Raw genomic sequence first — 22,363 nt, 5'->3', positions numbered from 1 at the left:
TAGAACTGCAAGACAGAATTCAACAAAATTCAAGGATCGGAGGTTTTCAAGGAGCAGAATATTCAGTGTTACAATAACATGGATTGCAAAAAAAAAAACACAAAAAAACCCAAAGCTTTAATTGTGGGAATGTGTCTGCTTTCAGCATAAGTCAAATCTGTACCCTGCAAACAGAAAAGGAGGGAGCTGGGAAGGGGAAATAGAGAATTTCTAAGTGACATAATTACTAAGTTATGTAAAAGTGAAGCCAAGGAAAAAGAAAGAATAAACCCCTGACAGCACAAAAGCATAAAAATGGCATGCTTTTGGCTTTGAAGTAAATTAAGAACAAAAGAAATCCAGCATAGAGCAGTTTTGTGAATTTATGTTATATGAAGATAGAAAAACTTTTAGTGATGCCAAGAAGGAATAGTTGGTCAAAATTCTCTTTTACATGTGTGAGATACAAGATGAAAACATTAGAAGATAATAAACAGTAGTCTAGCAATAATAAATGGCTTATAAGATCAATGGGCTAAACTGATTTGCACATACAAGTACAAAGAAGTTCACTGAGGAGATCTATAGCTCCTTGATACTGCATGAGCATGGGGCTTGAACCAGATGATTTCCAAAGGTCCCTTCCAACCTCAACCTTGCTGTGATTCTGTAGTTCTATGGCTACCATAGAATGGTTTGGGCTGGGAGGGACCTTGCAGCTCATCCAGTTCCAACCCCCTGCCACAGGCAGGAACCCCTTCCACTGGAGCAGCTTGCTCCAAGCCCCTGTGTCCAACCTGGCCTTGAACACTGCCAGGGATGGGGCAGCCACAGCTTCTCTGGGCACCCTGTGCCAGCGCCTCAGCACCCTCACAGGGAAGAGCTTCTGCCTAAGAACTGAAAAATTCTGCAGACTTTGGCCCTCCTCTGGCCTCGCTCCAGCAGCTCCACGTCCCTCTTGTGCTGCTGCCCCAGAGCTGAATCAGGGCTGCAGGGGGGGTCTCCCCATAGCGCAGCAGAGGGGCAGGATCCCCTCCCTGAGCTGCTGCTCACGCTCTGGGGGTGCAGCCCAGCACATGGGGCGGGGCGGGTGGGTGGTGTCTGGGCTCAAGTGCACCCTGAAGCAGGGTCATGAGGAGCTTCTCATCATCCAACACCACAAGGCCTTCTCCCCAGGGCTGCTCCAGCCCCTCTCCCAAAGCCTGTGTTGGTGCTTGGGATTGCCCTGACCCAGAGGCAGGACCTTGCAATTGGCCTTGTTGAACTCCTTGAGGTTCACATGGTCCCACCTCTCCAGCCTGTCCAGGTCCCTCTGGATCCCATCCTTTCCCTCCAGTGTGTCAACTGCACCACACAGCTCAGGGTTGTCAGCAAACTTGCTCAGGGTGCTCAATCCTACTGGCCATGTCACTGACAAAGATGTTAAACTCACGTTAGACCAAAGATCCATCTAGCCCAGTGTTCTCTCTTTGACAGCACAGACCTAGAAAAACATGAAAACAGAAGAAGCATATCATGACATTTCCACAGAACACCACTAGCAGCTTTGTGCACAGACCAGGATGCGCTCTTTGCTTTTATGAGAACGTGAAATACAGTTTCATGCTAGCTTAATTTTTGAAACAGGCAAATTACTGAGGACCTGGGCATAAATTTTCTCACATTAAAAAGTGTTCTTTCGTTTTTGTCACAAGTTTAAGAAGTGGTCACTGCATGTATACAGAGGATGTGAAAGGCACTCTGCATAAAGGTGGACATCAGTCAAAAAGGTGAAACATCCACTGGGTCTGTTCTTGATCTGGAGACTCTGAGCTCGTCCTGCACAGAAGGAGGGCAAGTTTTAATTCTGTGGGTATATCCTGATCATCACTGAGGGATGCTTAGCTACACTCTGGTGCTGCCACAGGGACTGTAGTAGTTTCTTTGCAGCAGTTCACAGAACCATTTGCTAGAGACAGAAAAAAGCTCCCTGGCCAGTGAATGACGCCCACTGGTAATGCAGGGCTATGCTGTTTCCAGTTCAAACGCTTTTGAGCTACACCATAGAATTTTGTAGCAAGTCACCTTCTACTTCTCCAGAGTCCCTCCTGTTGGAAGAGACTCGTTTATAACACTCCTTGTTTCTGTCTTTACTGTTGTGACATAATTCCTCTTGTTGCAATTCCTCTGTGACTCTTCACTGTGTGGGTCTTTTTCTTAGAACAGCAGCTCTTCAGGAGTTGCCCATTAGATGCTGCAGGGCAAGATTAATTTGTCACACTCAGGTACTGACCTGTCAGGAGGCAGAGCATTTCAGAATGGTCTTTTATTAAGGCTGACTTGAATACTGTGTGCCACTGCTACAGCTGTGAGGCTCTTGATCTAATGTGAATGCGGCTAAGAAAATGGGTGTGAGTAAGAAGGCAGAATAGTGGATAGCTATCACTGTTCATTCGGGATAGGTTTCTGTGTGAAGCATCTCTCCAGGCTGACACTGGAGAGACAGTTTGCTTATGCTTCTGCTTCCCAAAGTATGCTGTGTTAAGCTAGATGCTCTTTGATATCGTCTGCTCCTGGCATTCCCTTTCTTCTGTGCACACTGAAAGATGCCTGAGACTAGACTGAGGTCTTCAACATCCATTTTTCCTAGTCTAGACACGTGGATGTGCTTCACCAGTTACCTCTAACACTGAAAGACGGCTCACAGAATTTTCAATGCTTTTTTTTTGGCCTCAATTTTTAATGCTAACGATAGACCTTGGGCTGCCCGGTCCTCTCAGCTGGAGGACCACAACTGTGGAACAGTGACCTTCCTTTTATGGGCACTGAAATTGCTACTGAGAGGCATTTAAAGGGCAGTGCAGTTATCAGGTGCAGTCAAAATGGGCTCAAGAGGTGAAAGTCCTGTCTGATTAATTTGATACCCTTCTATGAGAAAGTCACCTGAAGTGGTGGATGTAGCTTTTCTGGGTTTTAAGGGTTTTGATATTGTCCTTCACAGTATTCTGGTCAAGTTGCCCAACTGTGAGATGAGCAAGTACACAGTGTGCTGGGTGAACAACTGGCAGGGATCAAAGGGATATAGTGAATAGGGTCACATCTGGCTGGTGACTGGACACCAGTGGTGCTCCTCAGGGCTCAATCTGAGGGCCAGCTCTGTTCAATATTTTATCAATGATCTGGATGCAGGAGTTGAATGCACCATTGGTAAGTCTGCTGATGATACTAAACTGGGAGGTGCTGCTGACTCTTGAGGAACATGAGGCCTTGCAGAGGTGTCTAGATGGACTGGAGGACTGGGCAGTCATCCATGGCATGAAGTTTAACAAAAGCAAACCCCATAATCTGCCCCTGGGATGCAGTCATGCCAGACACAAGTATAAATTAGGAGAGGAGTGGCTGGAGAGCAGCCCTGCAGAAAGGGGCGCAGGGATGTTGGTTGTCAGCAGGGTCAACAGAGCCAGCACTGTGCCTGGCACCTGAGAGGGCAAACTGCACCTTGGGATGCACCAGACACGGTATAACCAGCCAGTCAAGAAGAGGAGATTGCCCTGCTGTATTTTGTGATGGTGCAGCCTCACCTTTGGTACTGCAAGCAGTTCTGGGGTACCACAATTTAAGAAGGACGTGAAGGTGCATGATGATACTTGATGATACTTGAACGTGTCCATGCTGGCCCACCTCATCAACATGTATGTGCTGGAGAATGGGGTACAGGCTCCATGCCCTGCTTGGGCTTGGGGGAGCTCAAGGGGCAATTCTGGAGGGCAGCAAAGCTGATGAAGGGGCTGGAAGACATGTCCTGTGAGGAGAGGCTGAGGACCCTGGGTTTGTCTAGCTTGGAGGAAAGGAGGCTGAGCGGTAAATTCCTTGCTCTCTGCAGCATCCTGAGGAGGGGATGTGGAGGGGGAGGTGCTGATCTCTTCCCCCTGATATCCAGGGACAAAATGTGTGGTAACGGTTCAACGCTGCTTCAGGTGGAGGTTTAGACTGGACATTGGGAAGCATTTCTTTACAGAAAGGGTGGTCAGACACTGGCACAGGCTTCCTGGAGGTGGTTGATGCCAGTCAGTGTTGAAGAGGCAACTTCAGTACCTCTTCATTAAGGACAATGCCCTTAATGCCTTAACTTTTGGTCAGCCCTGAAGTAGTCAGGCAATTGGACTAGAGTAGAAGGTCCCTTCCAAGTGGAACCAAACTACTATAAAATAGTAGGTTTTGGTTTCATTACTGGCAAAGATGACTCTTCCCAGCACTTTCCCAGTTCTATCCAGTCCAGTGTCCAGATCTGTGCTTAGAGAGGGAACATATCCAACTTCACTCACCTAAGACACACTTGAGATGTGCAGTGGCATCAGCATCCTCTGCCACAGCCAGATGACAGAATGAACAACATGCAGCTTTTAGAGTTCTGAGAAACATTACCCCTAACCTACTTTACCCACAACTACAGGTCTTCTGCTTTGTGGCTACTATTGATTCATTACTTCTTCAATAAAAAAGGACATAAAAAGGACATGGAGCTGTGGGAGCAAGTCCAGAGGAGGCCACGAGGATGCTCAGGGGCTGGAGCACCTCCTGTATGGAGCCAGGCTGAGAACACTGGGGCTGTTCAGTCTGGAGAAGAGAAGCTGCGTGGAGACCTCAGAGCAGCTTCCAGTGTCTGAAAGGGGCCTCCAAGGGTGCTGGAGAGGGACTGTTCATTAGGGACTGTAGTGATAGGACAAGGGGTGATGGGTTCAAGGGGAAGTTCAGGTTGGAGATAAGGCAGAAGCTCTTCCCTGTGAGGGTGCTGAGGTGATGGCACAGAGTGCCCAGAGATGCTGTGGCTGCCCCATCCCTGGCAGTGTTCAAGGCCAGGTTGGACAGAGCCTTAGGTGACATGGTCTAATGTGGGGTGTCCCTGCCTGTGGCAGGGGGGTTGGAACTGGATGATCTTAAGGTCCTTTCCAACCCGAACCATTCTATGAGTCTATTAAAATATAAGGTTTAAGTGTCATTTACAGAAAATTAGCACATCTTGCAGCACTTGCTCTGTGCCTGAGTGCCTTTGTGCATCACAGGTTTTATGACTCATATTGTATCCTATAGCCTTGGAGGCTGAAGTCCAGAACCCAATGTGCTACAGACTCACTATTTGTTGTAAAAATACCGTGTTCCCTTCTAAAGCGAATGATGAGTCACACAAATTCTTTAAAATGCTTCGCTTGAGATTCTCAGAATATGTTACCTGAGATTACAATAACAGAATAAAGTAGGTAAGAAATTGCTGCGTTTGTGATGGGGAGAAGAAAGAGGAGAAGAATGAAAGCAAGGCAGAGAAAGAAGAGATTATTTCTTGTTCCTCTCCTGTGGGAGGAAGCAGAGAGCTCTTACAAAGAAAGAGCTGAAAGCAGGAGAAGGAAAGAGTTTGAGGAATGAGCTAAACCAGGCTAAAGAAACCTGAAATTGAGGACAAGGGAGTAAACAAAACTTTTAACCTTCCCATTTTAAACTAGGAAGATGGCAAAATGGCGGTGGGAGGAAAGACGGTAAAGTGGCAGGATTCAGACCTTATGAGGGTTTGTTAATACCAGTGCATGAGGTGAGAGAGACCCCAGGAGTATGTAAGGGCTGAGGACTTACAGGGTAGAGCTTGTAATGGAAGAGAAGGGGAAAACAAATTAAGGGTAGAGGACAACAGAGCATGAAGAGAATTAGCTGGCGGAGACTGGTGACAGCAACACTGAAAAGCTGCACACAGCACTGCTCTGTAGAGGGAAAGAGGGAAGGAGGCAGGGTAGGGGAAGAGGCAACAATGGAAAAACAGCAGTGCAGCATTTCCCACAGTCTGACCCAATTCAAGCAACATGATCCATCAGGAGTTTAGACCTTGAGAAATGTGAAATAAAGGCATCAAAGTCTCTGAAGGACTCAGGACACAGACAGGGAGGCAACAACGATGCCAGGGACAGATGCATTTTTTACAGAGGGTATTTCAGAAACAGCAGAAAGCAAGGTGATGTTAAAATCAGCAACATGACCTGCTGGGCAAACAGAAAAAGGTGGAAAGAAATATTAAACAAACTAAGGGGGAGGGAAAGAAGTAGCAGCTTTTGCAATAGGGATGCAGGATTTAGATTCATACTTACAATGGTAAAGCAAAAACAAGCAGAAAAAGGATCTAGCAAAGTTAATGTGAACTACTAACAGTTAAGGGGAGAACGAGCATCAGCAAGACAGAAGGAATACAAAATATGGGAATGGCACATAAAGAACCATCCCTCAAAGCATCTGAAGGATGAAGAGCAGGCAGGAAGCTGAGGGAAGCTGAGCAGATAGTTTTCATAGCAGGACCCCAAATTGCTGGACTGTACCATGCTGCCCTGTAGAAAAGAGCAAGGCAAGGCATAAAAACAAAGAGATGAACATCTTCCACGTTTGCAACATTCCCTGCTAGGGCATCAACAGCAATGGCCCAACCTCTACCTTAGTCCTCTGGACAGGTAAGAAGGACAAGCCCAGACTGCCATTCTCCACAGCACAATGTCACCTCAAGCAGAGCTGAGAGATGGGACAAAAGAAAGAAAAGCCTGCTGCACTTCCGTTCCTCAGCAGTGCTTGCTTTACTCTATTGCTCCAAGTCTGGCAGAAGGAGTCCAGTCCTTGTGGGAAGAGCTCCATTATGGATCTTACTATGATCTGGCCTCATCCTCCAAGGACCCTTTTCCCATGGGGTGAGAACATGCTCCATTCCTGCAGCTCTTCTCACTGCAATAGACTGGGCTGGGACTGCACTGTTCATCAGCTCCTGCAACTACAGGCAGCCTGGCTGCTCTGCACTGATGGGAGATAATCAAAACCTTCCTTGGTGCTGCTTTCTCCACTCAGAATAGAAAGTGCCTCCCTCTCCATTCCCATCCCAGAACAAAGTTTCTGGTAAGTACAGATGACACCACAAGAAAGCAGGGGCCAGCATAATTTATATTGTTTCCTTGCTTGCCATCTATGTGTGAGGCCCCAAAGTGATGACATTGTGGCTCAGATACTATAAACAAGGCCAAATTCATGGACCAGAGACTCCCTGGAGTCCAGCTAAATGTCTGTGTTAGGTTATGTGTTCCTGGGAGCGGAGATAATAGCAGGATAAAGCTGAGAGAATGGGAAGTTGGAAAACTGGGGGTAGGGACACTTTTCCTTTGCTAGTCCTGTTCATCTGAGCCTCCTAGGAAGAAAACGGTGAATGTGATTCTGGTTTTAATATTATATGGATGAGAAATTCTAATCTGGGGAAAGCAGCACTATGTCTGCTGGCAAACATGGCAATATAACACTGGTGATCCTTGAAACATCAGGAAATTGGTAAGAAATAATGTCACCTGCCAGAGGAACACAGAAGGTATCACAGACCTTGAACCCTGGCAAAATTTACTCACAGTCCAGATACAGATTTGACTTCATTTTCTAGAAGTCCTTTTGTAGTTCCATCCTGGTTAATTTTACAACCATTTTTAAACTAAAGAGATTCAAACCAGAACTCCTTTTGACTCCTTTCAAACCAAATGGGTTTGAAAAGCTGATCCCAGAACACTAACATTATGCCAGTAATTATTATACTAATGAAATATATGTACGCAATACCAACCCTTTGCAGCTGAACTACATGACTGTTGTAGGTACTTTCCAAATGAACTATTCATGCTATTCCATTCCATTCCATTCCGCTCCATTCCATCCTATGATGCTGTCCTTTTTATATACTATTCAAAACACCTTTTGGTCTAGCTATTTGTCTAGGACCAGTGTTGGGACCGGTCTTGTTCAACATCTTTGTCAGTGGCATGGACAGTGGGATTGAGTGCACCCTCAGCAAGTTTGCTGATGACACCAAGCTGTGTATGCCAGTTGATACCCTGGAGGGAAGGAATGCCATCCAGAGGGGCCTTGACATGCTTGTGAGGTGGGCTGATGCCAACCTCGTGAAGTTAAACCATGCCAAGTGCAAGGTCCTACACCTGGGTCGGAGCAATCCCAGGCACAGCTACAGGTTGGGCAGAGAAGAGATTCAGAGCAGCCCAAGGAGAAGGACCTGGGGGCGCTGGTCAATGAGAACATGAACACGAGCCGGCTTCAGTGTGTGCTCGCAGCCCAGAAAGCAACCGTATCCTGGGCTGCATCAAAAGGAGCGTGACCAGGAGGTCGAAGGAGGTGATCCTGCCCCTCTGCTCTGCTCTTGTGAGACCTCACCTGGAGTATTGTGTGCAGTTCTGGTGTCCTCAACATAAAAAGGACATGGAACTGTTGGAACAAGGCCAGAGGAGGCCACGAGGATGATCAGGGGCTGAAGCAGCTCCTGCATTAAGACAGCCTGAGAAAGCTGGGGCTGTTTAGCCTGGAGAAGAGAAGCTGTGTGGAGACCTCAGAGAAGCTTCCAGTATCTGAAGGGGGCCTACAGGGATGCTGGGGAGGGACTGTTCATTAGGGACTGCAGTGACAGGACAAGGGGTAACAGGTTAAAACTGAAACAGGGGAAGTTTAGATTGGATCTAAGGAAGAAGTTCTTTACTGTTAGGGTGCTGAGGCACTGGAATGGGCTGCCCAGGGAAGTTGTGAATGCTTGATCCCTGGTGGTGTTCAAGGCCAGGTTGGACAGAGCCTTGGGTGATATGATTTAGTATGAGGTGTCCCTGCTCATGGCAGGGGGGTTGGAACTACATGATCTTAAGGTCCATTCTAACCCTAACTATTCTACGATTCTATGATTCTATTTCATCAAACTGAGAACTCATACTCTGTTGGTCATCTAATGTAATTGATAAATCTTTCCTACTTTACAGGACCCAGCCACCAATTTGTAACCACGAACTGCTCTGTGGGTCTCCCCTAGAAACAATGCTGCTGGCTGACAGTGACCCACTGTGAAATACAGCAGTGGAGTTTAAACCAAAAGCTTCATCAGAATCACCGCTCAGTGTTTAATCAGCTCTTCATGTACTATGGACAAATGCCTTACAGAAATCCCTTATCTATCTCTGATGAGCCAAAATTCCTTGTTTTTTCCCTCATGCTTCCCCCTCCACCTGCCTCCCCTGCCTTGGAGGTATGAAATTTTGTCTTCTATCCATTTTACAGACAGGGAATTGATACAGAGATTTGAGGAGGAAACAATATGAGAGACAGATCTTTTAAGGCTTTGAAGTCACCAAAGGAACTCTGAAACAGACAGTGTATAATGTTTGCATGTGGGGAGAAAAACAAGGCAGGGTCTTTTTTCTAAAATACAAAAGGAGCCTTGATATGCTTCAGCCTGCTGATTCAAGCAGCACTACCATACATCAGGCCTTTAAACAGAGGCAGAAATGTCCTTCAATGGAATTTAAAGGCTCCTACCTTGCTCATACCTCTCTGAAAAAAATCCACATTGGATGGTAACTCAAACTGGAGTTTGACCTGTTCAGAGAGAACAAGCAAACTGAGCTGGTATGATAAGGTGTTTAAGTAGCATGAACACATGTACTACAGCCTAAGGTGCCATATCAGTCTCTCAGAAGCATCATGGGTGCTTTACCCCAGTCACGTTCATTCACAAGACACAGAGGATCACTGAATGTAAACACACCACCATGTTTGGGAACGTGCTACTGAGAATGGAGAAAGCAACAGGCAGCGGAGGAGCTCTGTGGTGGGTAAGGAGATGAAGAGAGCCTCCCACCATGCAGACAGAAGCAGAGAGGTCAGTATCACTTGGGAAGTGTAGGAGCATCCCTCCTGCAAGGAGGAGACTTCAAGACATTTTTCAGAAAGCTGTCAGTTTTCAGAGAGAGATGACCATGGCAGTGCCTGAGGTAAGTCTCTTGGAATGGATAACATCATTTAATGAAGTTCTGAATTATTAACAAGGAGATTTTAAAAGACCACAATGTTACTTGGGAATAAAACAGGGAAGCAGACCTCCTAGGATATCAACATATCTAGTTGTTGTTGGTATCCCAAACAGACATCATTATCTTGCTTAGAAATGTATCTTGGTTGTATAGTTAATGGCAATCCTCACCCCCTCTTATGCTGTGCGCTCAGCCCTTCCACTAATTTGCCCAGGACTGACAGTTCTTCCTTATAGGAAGAAGCACAGATTCTGTGTTGCTGAGTCAGCCGATAGAAAGACCCAAACTTCCCTGGCCCACCTAAATTGAAACCGGCATCTGGATCCCATGGATACAGAATACCTCCCTGTGAGAGCAACACCTCCCATTTAATCGGTGATTTTGTTCAGCGGTGCTGATGTCCCACCTTCCACGCTGTGCAGCTTTGCTGTGCTGCGTTCTCCGGAGAACTCCCTGTTACTCATTTGGGGTTCTCTGACGTCAGCTCTGGGGTCAGGCAGGCAGGGCTGTGCCTGTCCCTTGCCCACTCCCAAACACAAAGGCCTATAGATAGCTGCTGCAGCAAATGCTTCTCATTATGGGCTCCCCTCTCCTCAGAGTGCCCGTCCAGTTGGGGGAGGGAGTAGGATGGGGCCCCCAGATGCCTGTGCTGCTCTGCTATGTGTTTTTTGTTATTTGGGGCGAGTTGTGCATTCCTCACAAGCTTCGGATGTCATGCAGAGCCCCAGGGGAATCCTCAGAGAACTGGGAGGAGCAACCAGGCAGGGGAAGGTTGCCCATGCACATCAGGCAAGAGGCATCTCCACCTCCATGTGAAGATGTCCAAACCAGAGGGAAGTGCCAGGTCTATGACAGCCATTGCCCTGTGCACAGCATCCATCCCCTCTTAAAAGCTTTCTGCTTCCCACTAGCAGAACTTCCTTAGATAGCCTTAGTCTGGCAAAACACAGCCCAAGAGGTGACAAATTTGTTTGGCTTGGAGTCAGTGGCTGAAAGGTAAAGAAACAATTTCAGATTAAGACTAACTGTGGATCAAGAATAAATCGATATAAATTGGCCATTTATACATGCAGCAAGAAATTTGGAGGTTTCCATCTACTTACAGCAATCAGGCTCCAGAACACCCTTCCAAAATAAGAAGGACATGGAAACGAAAATACCACCTGCACACCACCCTCTCATGCTTTGCCAAGGGAATCTGATACAGAGGCTCCCTTCCTGGAGGACACACGTGGTGCCTTGAACTAAGGACAGGAAATGAACCCCCCAGCAGCACCCTCCTGTTTGGGTCTGTGTTCATGTGCTAAACCCAAGATGCCCAGTAAATGTTTCAGGGTCAGCTTACGGATTGTTACCGATATAGAAACGTAGGACTGCGAAAGACTTTCTGGGATGGGAGGATGAGTTCAGAAGCCACTCCTCAGCTTGCTGCCATGTGTTTAATTCCATCATAATTCTCAGGACACTAGTACCATCAGAAAACCTGCAGCATCCGAAGTGCCAGCAGGATGGGCTAGCATTCCCTGCAAGTCCTAACTTGTAACTAACTCAAAACATCATTTCCAGATCCCAGAGATGTGACGAGATTGACAAAGTGATGAGCAGCCAGCAAAAGGGAACCTGGAGGCGCAGGCAGCCCTGACTGATCTCTGCAGAACTGCGCACACATCTGGAATACAAATAGAAGTACAGGAGCTACCTGTGTGTGTCCTGCCCTGCGCCTGCAGCAGCAAGGACCGGCTGCTTCAGCTACACCAGGAGTCACCTGAAAGGCAACACTGACACAACATGCCTCAGGGGCAAATCTGTACGTGGGTGTTGATAAAATGCTAGCACTGGGCTGAGGATTGAGCTTTCTAACAGCGTCCCGGTTAGAAATAACCGTACTGACCCTTCCCTATAAAAGTGACATTTTGAGACCGTAACTTATTTTTAATGCCCAGAATACTAATTTGTGGAGTGGACATGGAACAGGGCAGTGACCACGGTGCTCGTGACACCTGACACAGCCCAGGCTACCGTGGCTCCTTTGCAGCTCCAAGTACAAATCCTGAAGACAAACAGCTTGAAACATTCGCTGCACTCAGCCCAGCGCCTGCCACTGAGCCCTGCACCCCCTGAGGACCTCGGCATCCCGCCTCACCGGGCACCTCGCCGGGGACACGGGCACCCTGCCCTGGGAGCCCTACACCCTCCGGGCACCCCGCGCGGGACACGGGCACGCTGCCCCGGATACCCCGTGCCCCGTCCCGGGAGCCCTTCACTCAGCCCCTGCTCCGCTCTTCAATCCCGACCCCTCCGCTCACAGCGCGACGGCTGCCCGTTGCGGTGGCGACGTGCTTTCGGCCTTCCCTCGCTGCCGGGTTAGGGTCGGGTTTGCGCTCACCGGTGAGCCGGATGCCGTGGCGACAGCGCTGAGCGTGGGGCGGCCCGACCCGGACCCCGGGCACTAGGACCGGAGGGCGGCCAGGCTGGGACCCCAGGGGGTCGCCCCGGGGGCGGGACCGGCACAATAGCAGCGGGCGGGGCGGGCCCGGCAGGGGGCGCGCTCAGCCGGCAGCTCCTCACCGCTAACGGGCCTGTGACTGTTTGTACGAGATGCTGCGTCACTTCCTGCGGCCGCCTTCCGGTCTTGGCGTCAAAGCGGAGGAGGATGGGCCGCGGGCGCCCCGGAGCTCCGCGCGGCGCCGCCGTGAGTGATCCGCTGCCAGGACCCGGCGGGTCTCTACGGGACCCCGACCCGGGGGCGGGGCCTGGGCTCGGGCTCGGTTTGGGGGTCGGGGGGAAGCTGGGACGTGAGCAGCGTTCGGCGGCGCCGGCGGGGACGGCCCTTCCTTCTCCTCACCCTGCTCTCGGAGTCCCCTCGGTGCTGCCTGGCCCTGCCAGGCCCGGGCGCTTCTGGGCCTGCGGTGTCGGTCGGAAGTGCCGGGACCTTACGCCAGCGCCGTGTCCTTGTCCCGGCAGGTCCAGGGCACCAGCGGCAGCAGCGCCGTCAGCAAATGCTCAGCGGCGGCGCGGGGCTACATCCAGGATCGGTTCCTGCGGCTCCTGGTGGGGCGGCGGGGGCGGCGGCGAGCCCCGCTTGTCCACCGGTGAGCAGCGGGGGCTTCTCCGGCGGCCGGGCCCGGGTGCCTTTGCAGGGGGCCATGGCCGGCTCACAGGCGGCAGAAAGGATCCGCTGGTCCCCCAGGCTCTCGCGGTGTCAGTTCTGGTCAAGGCACAGCTTTTTAAAGTATGTTTGGGGACACGGGCATAGTGAGCGGCAGCGCGTGGAGTGCATCTCTTGGTGTAATCTCTGCAGACTGTTGGTAGCATTTTACACGGCTTAGGAGTGAAAACTGGAAGCTTTGTCTGGAGAAAAACATGTCACCGGACTGGTTCCTAGCTCCAGTCTTCGCTGCTGCTGGAAAGTGCTGTAGACATGATTTGAAAATGAATGTACCACAAAGGTTAGCGTGTTAGTCTTTTGCTCAAGAACGATACAACTTCACTAAGGTGGCTCAGGACAGCAGTATTATCTTTTGAATCGGTGGTGTCTGACCAGTAGCTCTTCTCTGGAGCTTTGCATGAATATTTTAATGTGGTTAAAGGGTTCTGTGCTGATGTGGAAGTGGAGTTTACATAAGAAGAGGCTAATAGCTTAATGCAGTCAGAATGACTGTGAATCACTAAAGGAGTTTCATTTGAGGTGTGTTGAAGCAGAGCTTGCAGGCCTGTGAAGATGAGTGTGGTCATCAGGTCAGGAGTTAATTTCATATTGTTATGGCATCTGATTTGGGGCAGGAACTTGGTTATTGGCTACCCACGTAAGGGTTATCCATAGTCTTGTTGCATAAAGCCCTTAGTGAGTGCTGGAAATCTGTATTTATTAACAAATGCTAGATGGACAAACTCATCAGACATCTCCCAGTGCATGGCTATAAATGTAAACTCAGTGTGTAGAAAGCAAGAGAGGGGAAAAAAAGAGTTTTGTAAAGTGGGGGGTGCCAGTGCTGGAGAAGCAGCATTCCTGATTACAGCTGAATTTCATTCCACAGGGGTTATTACATCCGTGCCCGTGCTGTAGATCACTGTGTTCAAGACTTCCTGCTGAAGACCCAAAGCCACCCTAGGACACAGGTGCATTTCTCTTGTCTGGGTGTACTGGCAGTTTCTGCTGTGTGCTTGACTAGTCTTTCTGGCATCTTGCCACAGAAGTAGCTTCTTGGTGCATTTGTTGTGACCCTTTCCCACAAGAGCACAGACAGTCTGCCTGACACTACTGTGCCTGGCCTTTGTTGCTTTGACAGACCTATCTGGGAGGGGGCAATACCTACAAACATTTCTTCTACTTCTTGCAGGAACTTGCCTGATTTTGTCACTCTGCAAGTGATGTTATTGAATGCTTTTCACACCTGGATGGTCAGGATATAACTTTTTATGATGCCTTCTCTGTAGATCTTGTCTTTAGGTGCTGGCTTTGACTCGTTATACTTCCGTTTGAAGGACATGGGTCTTCTGCATCGCACTATGGTATATGAGGTGGATTTCCCAAATGTGGCACGCCAGAAAGCTGCTCTGATCAAAAGAATGGAAGAATTGTCGGCATTGGTGGGAAGCAGTGAAGGGGAAGGATTAGGTATGATATTTATAGAAGGAAGCTTTTGTAGGTACTAAGTGTTTAGAAGAAGCAAACAGTTTCAGCCTTTAAAAAGCGAGATATTATGATAGAGGAACTACAGAGTTCCTGTGAAAAGATGTTCATTTTCTGAAAAACTTTGTACCTAATGAATTGTTTGTAGTGCTGGGAGGCAGCAAGATGTGCAGCTGCCAGAGGGATTGGCCAGGAGCAGATATCAAAATGAGTTCAGTTTCTTTCTGATACAGTTTCTGAAGTGCTGTGTCCAGCTTTGGGCTCTGTGGTACAAAGGCAGTGGAAAACTGCAGCATGTCCAGTGAGAGGTCATGAGAATGATTAAGTGGTGGAGCACATATCGCAGGAGGGGAGGCTGAGAGAACTGGATTTGTTCAGCCTTAGGAAGAGGAGGTTGAGAGGGAGGTGAGTCTTGCTGCAGTCTTCAGCTACCTAACAGGAAAGTGTAGACAAGATGGAGCCAGATTATCCTGGAGGCAGGAAGCAGTCGATGGGCAGTGGTTGCAAGTTGCAACAAAGGAAGATCCAGTTACATATAATGGAAGTGTTGCATGTTTTTTGTTGTTTCCTCCCCTCTCCTGCTGCCATGCAAGTAGTTAAAAGCAGGGATAGAGTGCCCATAAAGGTGGTGAAATCTCCAGCCTTGGAGATAGATAGTTGACTGGAGAAAGCCTTGAGCAACCTGCTACAGGTAATTCTGCTGTGAGCGAGGAGTCGGATTAGATGATGTTCAAAGGGCCATTTTGTCCGAAATTATGCTGTGATTTATGGACTTCATGGGTAGGAGAGAAGAGAGGACTCTTGGGTGTCTTGACTGTAATAAAACATGAGTTGTTGTGTTACCTGACTCTTCTTTTTTTCTCTTTCCAATGGAGGAAAAAAGACAAGCCTTATAAAACTACTATAGAATATAAGCAGAACTGAAAGGATTCTTATGCTGGTTAAGTACTATGGGGCAGTTCAGTGGCAACATGAGGGAATGTAAAGTATGGGGTTCACAGAGGGTTTCTGCTGCATCTGATTTCCTTCAAGGTTTCCATTTGTGTTCTAGATGATATGCTATAGAAGTTGAAAATGCAATAAACCAACAGGAAATGGGTAGATGAGAGTAGGATTTTGATAAAGTACGTAAATGGTGTCCTGAACCCAGGAGAAATGATTTCTCAAATGTGGAATGAAATTCAGTAAGAACAAATGTAAGTTGCTGTGTGACTGTAATAGTCAGTTGAAATGCCCATTGAAGACAGGTACAGAGATAGGTGCAGAGCACAAATATCTGCCTCCCATGAGCAGTTGGACACATCTTAGTGAGCTCTTCCATGAGATGGTTCAGTTTCCTCTTGAATCCATTCACATGTTTAATATTGGCAGCCTTGTTGGATTGCACTGGTACAAGAGTAGGTGATTTCTGAAGGTACTTTACAGTTTGCTTTGTTTATGATTTGGTCGAAACAGGTCAGCAGCTATAGCTTATGATATTCTCATGGAGTACAGGGCGCAAGGATGATGCTTGCAAAGTATGTATTTGGACTAATTTCTAAGAATGGAGGTGTGTGAGACTCCCCCCAGTGTTTGCAGAGCACCAGCATGTGCTGTGTCAGGATTCAGTGCCATTTACAGACTTGGAATCTATTTAAAAAACAAGCAAACCAACCAACCTCCAAAAGTTTGGGGCTGGTTTTATGGTTGTGAGGCAAACCATTTGAACCCTGTCAAAGCAATGGTACTTCCTTTGCCTAAACTGAAAAGTCTGTAAATAAGAGTCCTTCAGATTTGATAGTGGTTCTATAAAAATATTGTTAAAGTAAATATGATAAAGTTCTTTTATAGTAAGTGTGATAATTCTGTGCAAAATCTGCAGGTTAATTTGCATTAGGAATAATGGAGTTTTTGATCTGCATTTAATGGATCACTTCTTGGCACTATCCCATTATGGTTCATTTAGTGATGGGGATTTTCTTGTACATGTCCCAAAGAAACTGAGTTTATGGGCACAGCCTTGTGAGCGATTGCCTGTGGGGTTGATTTTCCTGTGTGTCCCTTTTGGTCTCAGTATGGCATCCGCACTGCAGTGAGATTGTACCATTTTTATCTCCAAGGAGTCATTACCTTTTCTGGAAAGGATTATAAATTACTGGGAGTGGATTTATCAGAGCTGTCTCAGCTGGAGAGAGCCCTGGAGGAAGCAGGATTGGACACTGAAATCACCACCCTCTTCATAGCAGAGGTGGTGCTCACCTACATGGAAAATAGCAGGTCAGTTGAGATTTCCCCTGTTAGCTAGGTGGTGAAATGAGAAGAGTAAGCTTCTTTGTATGTATGTCACCTGGGGCTGTCCTGTTATAAGAACTCCTGTCTTGTAACTAGCCTCAGGAATTCTGTGGCAGTGTTGAGCAGCTCCTTCTATCATGATTGTGATGGGGTAATCAGAGTCCGCATGACATACTAAAATGGAGGTGAAAAAAAAAAAGGAAGAGAAACCCTGAATGAGTGATTTTTGAGTTTTTTTTATTTTCTTATCCCCTGAGTTCTCTGCATAGATGAGGGAGATGTTCATAAGTCCCCAGCTCAGGATTCTGTCTTGTGTATTGCCTCTGTTAGGATGCCTTAATAGCCTGCTTTATGGTGTTGCAGGAAGATAAACTGCATCTGCCATTGATAAGTGGGCCCTCAATTGTTTGATTTCTGATGTACAATCTGCCTGACAGGTCTGATGCCCTGATTCAGTGGGCAGCAGAGCATTTCTCTCAGGCGTGCTTTCTGCTGTATGAGCAGATGCACCCAGAGGACCCCTTTGGACGTGTCATGCAGCAGCATTTCAACCAGCTGAACTCTACACTTCATTCTGTGGCACAGTACCCTGATTGCGAGGCACAGCAGAAGCGCTTCTTGGCAAAGGTGAGTACCTACAGCTATGGGCACACGTGAAGCACCTGGGAAAGATTGTCACATGAAATAATTTGGGAAGTCATCAGCTGTGTCAGTTATGGGTTGAAACCAACAGGGCCAGGGCTGGCACACTGCCTTTTCTATTAGCATGACTAGTCGTTTGAAGGTCCTTCCAACCAACTTGCAGCCTCCTTTCTGTATGGTATTAAGGCAGGATGAGTTCCTCTAAGACTTTTGATACAACAAATTAAGTTTCTAAGAGCTTTACAGGTAAGAGACCTATCCTCACCAGATTCTGGGCTGCTGTTGTTCCAGCTAGACAGCTTGTGGTTTATGCAGCTGTTTAATTTAGGGTCTTAATTTTCTTGTGGGAAGTGAGTCTATCCTTCTGAGGTAATCATTTTGGGGGATTTCTGTTTCAGGGCTGGACTGAGTGCAGTGTCATGGATATGAATGAGTTTTTCACCTGTTGTACTCCAGAAGATGAGCAGCAAAGAGTGCAGACTCTGGAGCCTTTTGATGAATATGAGGTAACCCTCCTTTATTCTGAACACGAGTGACCTGGCTAGCAGCTCCTTCCTACTGCTTGCTCTTCAGATTTTTGAGGGAGATTGGTTTTGTTTTTTCCTTTTGGCTTACTACAGGAATGGCATCTGAAATGTTCTCATTACTTTGTCCTGGCTGCATCAAAGGGGATGGAACCTTCCTGGACTCCGCTGTTACCCAGTATGACAGGTACATACCCACTAGTTTTTGTAGTATTCCTTCATCTCGTTCAGACTTCCTTGAGGGGTTTTAGGAGACAGTAAAACCCTGGAAGGAACTGCTCAGATGCATCACCTGAGTAGCTTTCTTCATCTTTCTAACAGTGATTCTGCTGCCCATAGTGAGGCCAGGGCAATGTCCTGATGCTGGTGATTCTGACCAGTTTCATTCTTCCAGATTATTGAACCTTCCAGTCTGAACAGCTCTTCCTTCTGTTTATACATGGGGCCTTCCAGTGCATGATTGCAATGCCAGTCTACCATGCTCCTCCTCCTACGTTGGGATCCCACAGACTCTCTGTTTTCAATGTATTCCCACTTGCCTCCATACATGGCTCTCTGAGCCATTCTGTCCTTTCAGCTCCCAAAAGGTTGTTACATTTTACTTAAAATCATAGAATAGTTAGGGTTGGAAAGGACCTTAAGGTCATCCAGTTCCAACCCCCTGCCATGGGCAGGGCCGCCTCCCACTAAACCATATCACCCAAGGCCTCGTCCAGCCTGGCCTTGAACACTGCCAGGAATGGAGGATTCAAAACTTCCCTGGGCAACCCATTCCAGTGCCTCACCACCCTCACAGTAAAGAACTTCTTCCTTATATCCAATCTAAACTTTCCCTGTTTAAGTTTGAACCTGTTGCCCCTTGTCCTGTCACTGCAGTCTCTAATGGAGAGTCCATCTCCAGCATCCCTATAGGCCCCCTTCAGATACTGGAAGGCTGCTCTGAGGTCTCCACGCAGCTTCTCTTCTCCAGGCTGAACAGCCCCAGCTTTCTCAGCCTGTCTTCAGCCCCTGATCATCCTCGTGGCTTCCTCTGGCCTTGTTCCAGCAGTTCCATGTCCTTTTTATGTTGAGGACACCAGAACTGCACACAATGCTCCAGGTGAGGTCCCACGAGAGCAGAGCAGAGGGCCAGGATCACCTCCTTGGACCTGCTGGTCACGCTCCTTTGGATGCAGCCCAGGATACGGTTGCTTTCTGGGCTGCGAGCACACACTGAAGCCAGTTCATGTTCTCATCGACCAACACCCCCAGGTCCTTCTCCTTGGGCTGCTCTGAATCTCTTCTCTGCCCAACCTGTAGCTGTGCCTGGGATTGCTCCGACCCAGGTGTAGGACCTTGCACTTGGCATGGTTTAACTTCATGAGGTTGGCATCAGCCCACCTCACAAGTGTGTTGAGGTCCCTATGGATGGCATTCCTTCCCTCCAGCGTATCAACCGAACCACACAGCTTGGTGTCATCAGCAAACTTGCTGAGGGTGCACTCAATCCCACTGTCCATGCCACTGACAAAGATGTTGAACAAGACCGGTCCCAACACCGATCCCTGAGGGACACCACTCATTACTGGTCTCCAGCTGGACATTGAGCCATTGACCACAACTCTTTGTGTGCAGCCATCCAGCCAGTTCTTTATCCACCAAGTGGTCCATCCATCAAATTGATGTCGCTCCAATTTAGAGACAAGGGTGTCGTGTGGGACAGTGTCAAACGCTTTACACAAGTCCAGGTAGATGACATCAGCTGCTCTATCCCTGTCCATCAGTTCTGTAGCCCCATCGCAGGAGGCCACCAAATTGGTGAGGCAGGATTTCCCCTTAGTGAAGCCATGCTGGCTGTCACCAAGCACCTTGTTGATTTTCATGTGCCTTGGCATGCCTTCCAGGAGAATCTGTTCCACGATCCTGCCAGGCACAGAGGTGAGACTGACTGGTCTGTAGTTCCCTGGCTCATCCATTTTCTGTTTCTCGAAAATGGGGGTTATGTTTCACTTTTTCCAGTCCGGGAACTTCACCTGACTGCCAGGATTTCTCAAATACGATGGCCAGTGGCTTAGCAACTTCATTTGCCAGCTCTTTCAGGACCCACGGGTGGATTTCATCAGGTCCCATGGATTTGTGCACATTCAGGTTCTTAAGATGGTCTTGAACCAGATCCTCTCCTACAGTGGACCTCATTCTCACAGTCCCTGCGTCTGCTTTCCAAATCTTGGGTGGTGTAGTCAGAGCATTTGCCAGCGAAGACTGAGTCGAAGAAGTCATTCAGAACCTCAGTCTTCTCCAAATCCAGGTAGCCAGTTCTCCTGATAGCTTCCGGAGAGGGCCCACATTTTCTGTAGTCTGTCTTTTATTTGCAATGTAATTATAGGATCCCTTCCTGTTATCTTTCACATCCCTAGCCAAGTTTAATTCTAACTGGGCCTTAGTTTTCCTAACCCTGGTCCCTAGCTTCCCAGGCAACATCCCTGTATTCTTCCCAGGCCACCTGTCCTTGCTTTCACCTTTTATAAGCCTCTTTTTCCCTTTGAAGTTTCCTCAGCAGCTCCTTATCCATCCAAGGAGGTCTCCTGGCACTCCTGCTGCACTTCCTTCTGGTTGGGGCGCAACACTCCTGAGCTTGTAGCAGGTGATCCTTGAATATCAACCAACAGTCTTGAGCCCCCCTGCCCTCTAGGGCTATATCCCATGGAACCTTACTAAGCGGGTTCCTGAAGAGGCCAAAGTCTGCTCTCTTGAGACTAGTCTTGTTCACAGTATAGCACCACAAGTAGTTCTAACTGCAACTGAAAGTTGAAATCTGGGTTCTAGGGATAGCGCAAATGGCATTCCTTAAGCCAACAGGGCCACTGAATTCATTGTGTTATGTCTTGATTATATTTGAAAACATGTAGTGAAATCAAAAATAAGTGAATATTCATGTGGTTAAGTATATTGTGTGATTGTCACTGGTCCTGATGTGAAAACCTTAAAGGTTTCTGAATGTGTAGGATCTATCCGTAAGTTAAAAAGAAAAAATAATATCTGACGTTTGCTTAACTGACATTAATACAGTGAAGGCACTTCATTCGTTAGAGACATGAAGAGAGTCTTGCTGTTACTGTCACTGTTGGATTCACAACTGATAGCAAGAGCCTTCAAAGTCAAATAAATTATCCTTGCTTAGACATTTTTTATTGGGAATGGGAAAAGGTTGGTCTCAAATGCTGGTCTCTGCCCCAAGCGATCCTCTCAAGTAGATTTAGGTCCCTGTTTAAGAGAGTTGCAAGTCCTGTTTCTTCAAAACAGAGCATGGGAAATATATTTTCTAAAATGGAAACCCCTCAGTCTTAAAAAGATGCATCTATAAGAAGACGTGAGCCCAAGGAGATGCAGTCATCAAACAGTAGAAAGTAGGGTCTTGTACTAAACAACATTTGGTACGATCTTCCTGGGTATGGCATACAAAAAGTAGACTGAGAGCTGCTTCTCCTCCACATCATCATCTCTTACAGCATGAGGATAAGACTCTTGTTTAAAACAAAGAAACTGATTAAAAAAAAAACAATTAGGATAATGCATAGGTGTGCTAGAGTCCTCTGATGTGATCTTGTTTCATACTAAGTGGTAGAGGACTTAGGGAGAAGATATTTAGACAACTGAAAATACTCTCATATAATAGGACCACTGGAATTAACAGAGATTATTTGTCATGCTTTAGGACTTTATTTCAATGCTTTTGTGAAGGTAGGATCAAAATCTAGCAAGAAACTTTGAAATCCAGCTTCCAGGCCCTGTTTCTGCTGGTTTTTGCTTTTTAAATAACCAAATATTGTCTTCATTAGGAAGGTATTATTTTTGATGGTGTTACAGTGACTTCTGTCTTGCTACAGCAGTTCAGGACACTGCAGTCTCTTAGTAAGTATTACTCCACCACATTAAAGTAGTCTCAGAACTGTGTCAGGAGTTGAGGGAGCAGTCAGCAGAGGTTGCAAGTTGGCAGAATGGCTGTTTAAACCATTACAGCTTGATTTCTAGGGCAAGTCAGATTCTCTGTGCTCTGTCAAGTTGCTTCACAATCTTTTCTTCTTGAAAAGCTGAAGATTTGCTTAATCTCTCATTTAAAATGTAGTCCTTGGTTCTTGTTTGTGCTGAGTTCTTTGGTTCTCTCTGGCTTACAGTTCCCCGTGGTGCTGTTGGGATGGCTGGGAGTGTCCCTGCAGTGCGTGCGATGCGCTCTGACACTTCTGGGCTGAGACGTTACGGTCACCACTCTGTTCTTCTAAAACGCGATGTGATCCTCACCACTGGAGGCTTTGGGGAGGCGGATGGACAGCACTGCCGGATGAGGAATTTTCATGTGCTAATAAAACATGCAGGCTGCTGGAAAGCTGGCTGTGTGAAGAATGAAAATACTGATAAAAGATGGGGTGAGTTCTCATGCTGGTGTCAAGTGTAAGGAAGATGTTTTTGTGTGGCAATGAATTGTGTCTAGTGGA

At 47.4% G+C, this 22,363-nt stretch overlaps 1 protein-coding gene and 1 long non-coding RNA gene across 8 annotated transcripts in view; one reads left to right on the top strand and one right to left on the bottom strand.

The window, feature by feature from the left end:
* Positions 1-1,076: 1,076 nt before the first annotated feature.
* LOC134167025 (uncharacterized) lies at positions 1,077-12,406 on the bottom strand. Of its 2 annotated transcripts, none has more exons than XR_009966054.1 (3): positions 12,086-12,406; positions 9,328-9,387; positions 1,077-1,462 (listed from the first exon to the last, which is right to left on the bottom strand). It is a non-coding gene; the product is annotated as an uncharacterized LOC134167025 (long non-coding RNA). The 2 variants fall into 2 exon arrangements; XR_009966055.1 differs by lacking the exon at positions 12,086-12,406 and adding an exon at positions 9,864-10,037.
* LCMT2 (leucine carboxyl methyltransferase 2) overlaps positions 12,405-22,363 on the top strand; it is a 29,119-nt gene continuing 19,160 nt past the window's right edge. For 4 of the 6 annotated variants that reach the window (XR_009966052.1, XM_062625236.1, XM_062625237.1 and 1 more), the window contains exons 1-9: positions 12,431-12,513; positions 12,786-12,913; positions 13,859-13,940; positions 14,259-14,439; positions 16,554-16,710; positions 17,163-17,352; positions 17,766-17,873; positions 17,988-18,078; positions 22,046-22,294. Coding sequence is in view for 5 of the 6 variants with exons in the window: in XM_062625236.1 (XP_062481220.1) it covers positions 12,475-12,513; positions 12,786-12,913; positions 13,859-13,940; positions 14,259-14,439; positions 16,554-16,710; positions 17,163-17,352; positions 17,766-17,873; positions 17,988-18,078; positions 22,046-22,294 (1,225 nt within the window). In the remaining variant the exon portion in view is untranslated. Of the gene's footprint in view, positions 12,514-12,785; positions 12,914-13,858; positions 13,941-14,258; positions 14,440-16,553; positions 16,711-17,162; positions 17,353-17,765; positions 17,874-17,987; positions 18,079-22,045; positions 22,295-22,363 lie in introns of all 6 variants that reach the window. The other 2 variants (XM_062625239.1, XM_062625240.1) reach the window with 2 other exon arrangements.

Source organism: Pezoporus occidentalis, unplaced genomic scaffold (genome assembly GCF_034315485.1).
Source record: "Pezoporus occidentalis ecotype Australia unplaced genomic scaffold, CSIRO_AGI_Poc_V1 ctg279, whole genome shotgun sequence".
In the NCBI taxonomy this organism is placed as follows: Eukaryota; Metazoa; Chordata; class Aves; order Psittaciformes; family Psittacidae; genus Pezoporus; species Pezoporus occidentalis.
Note: the sequence above shows the minus strand (reverse complement) of the source record. Positions and strands in the feature narration are given on the sequence as shown.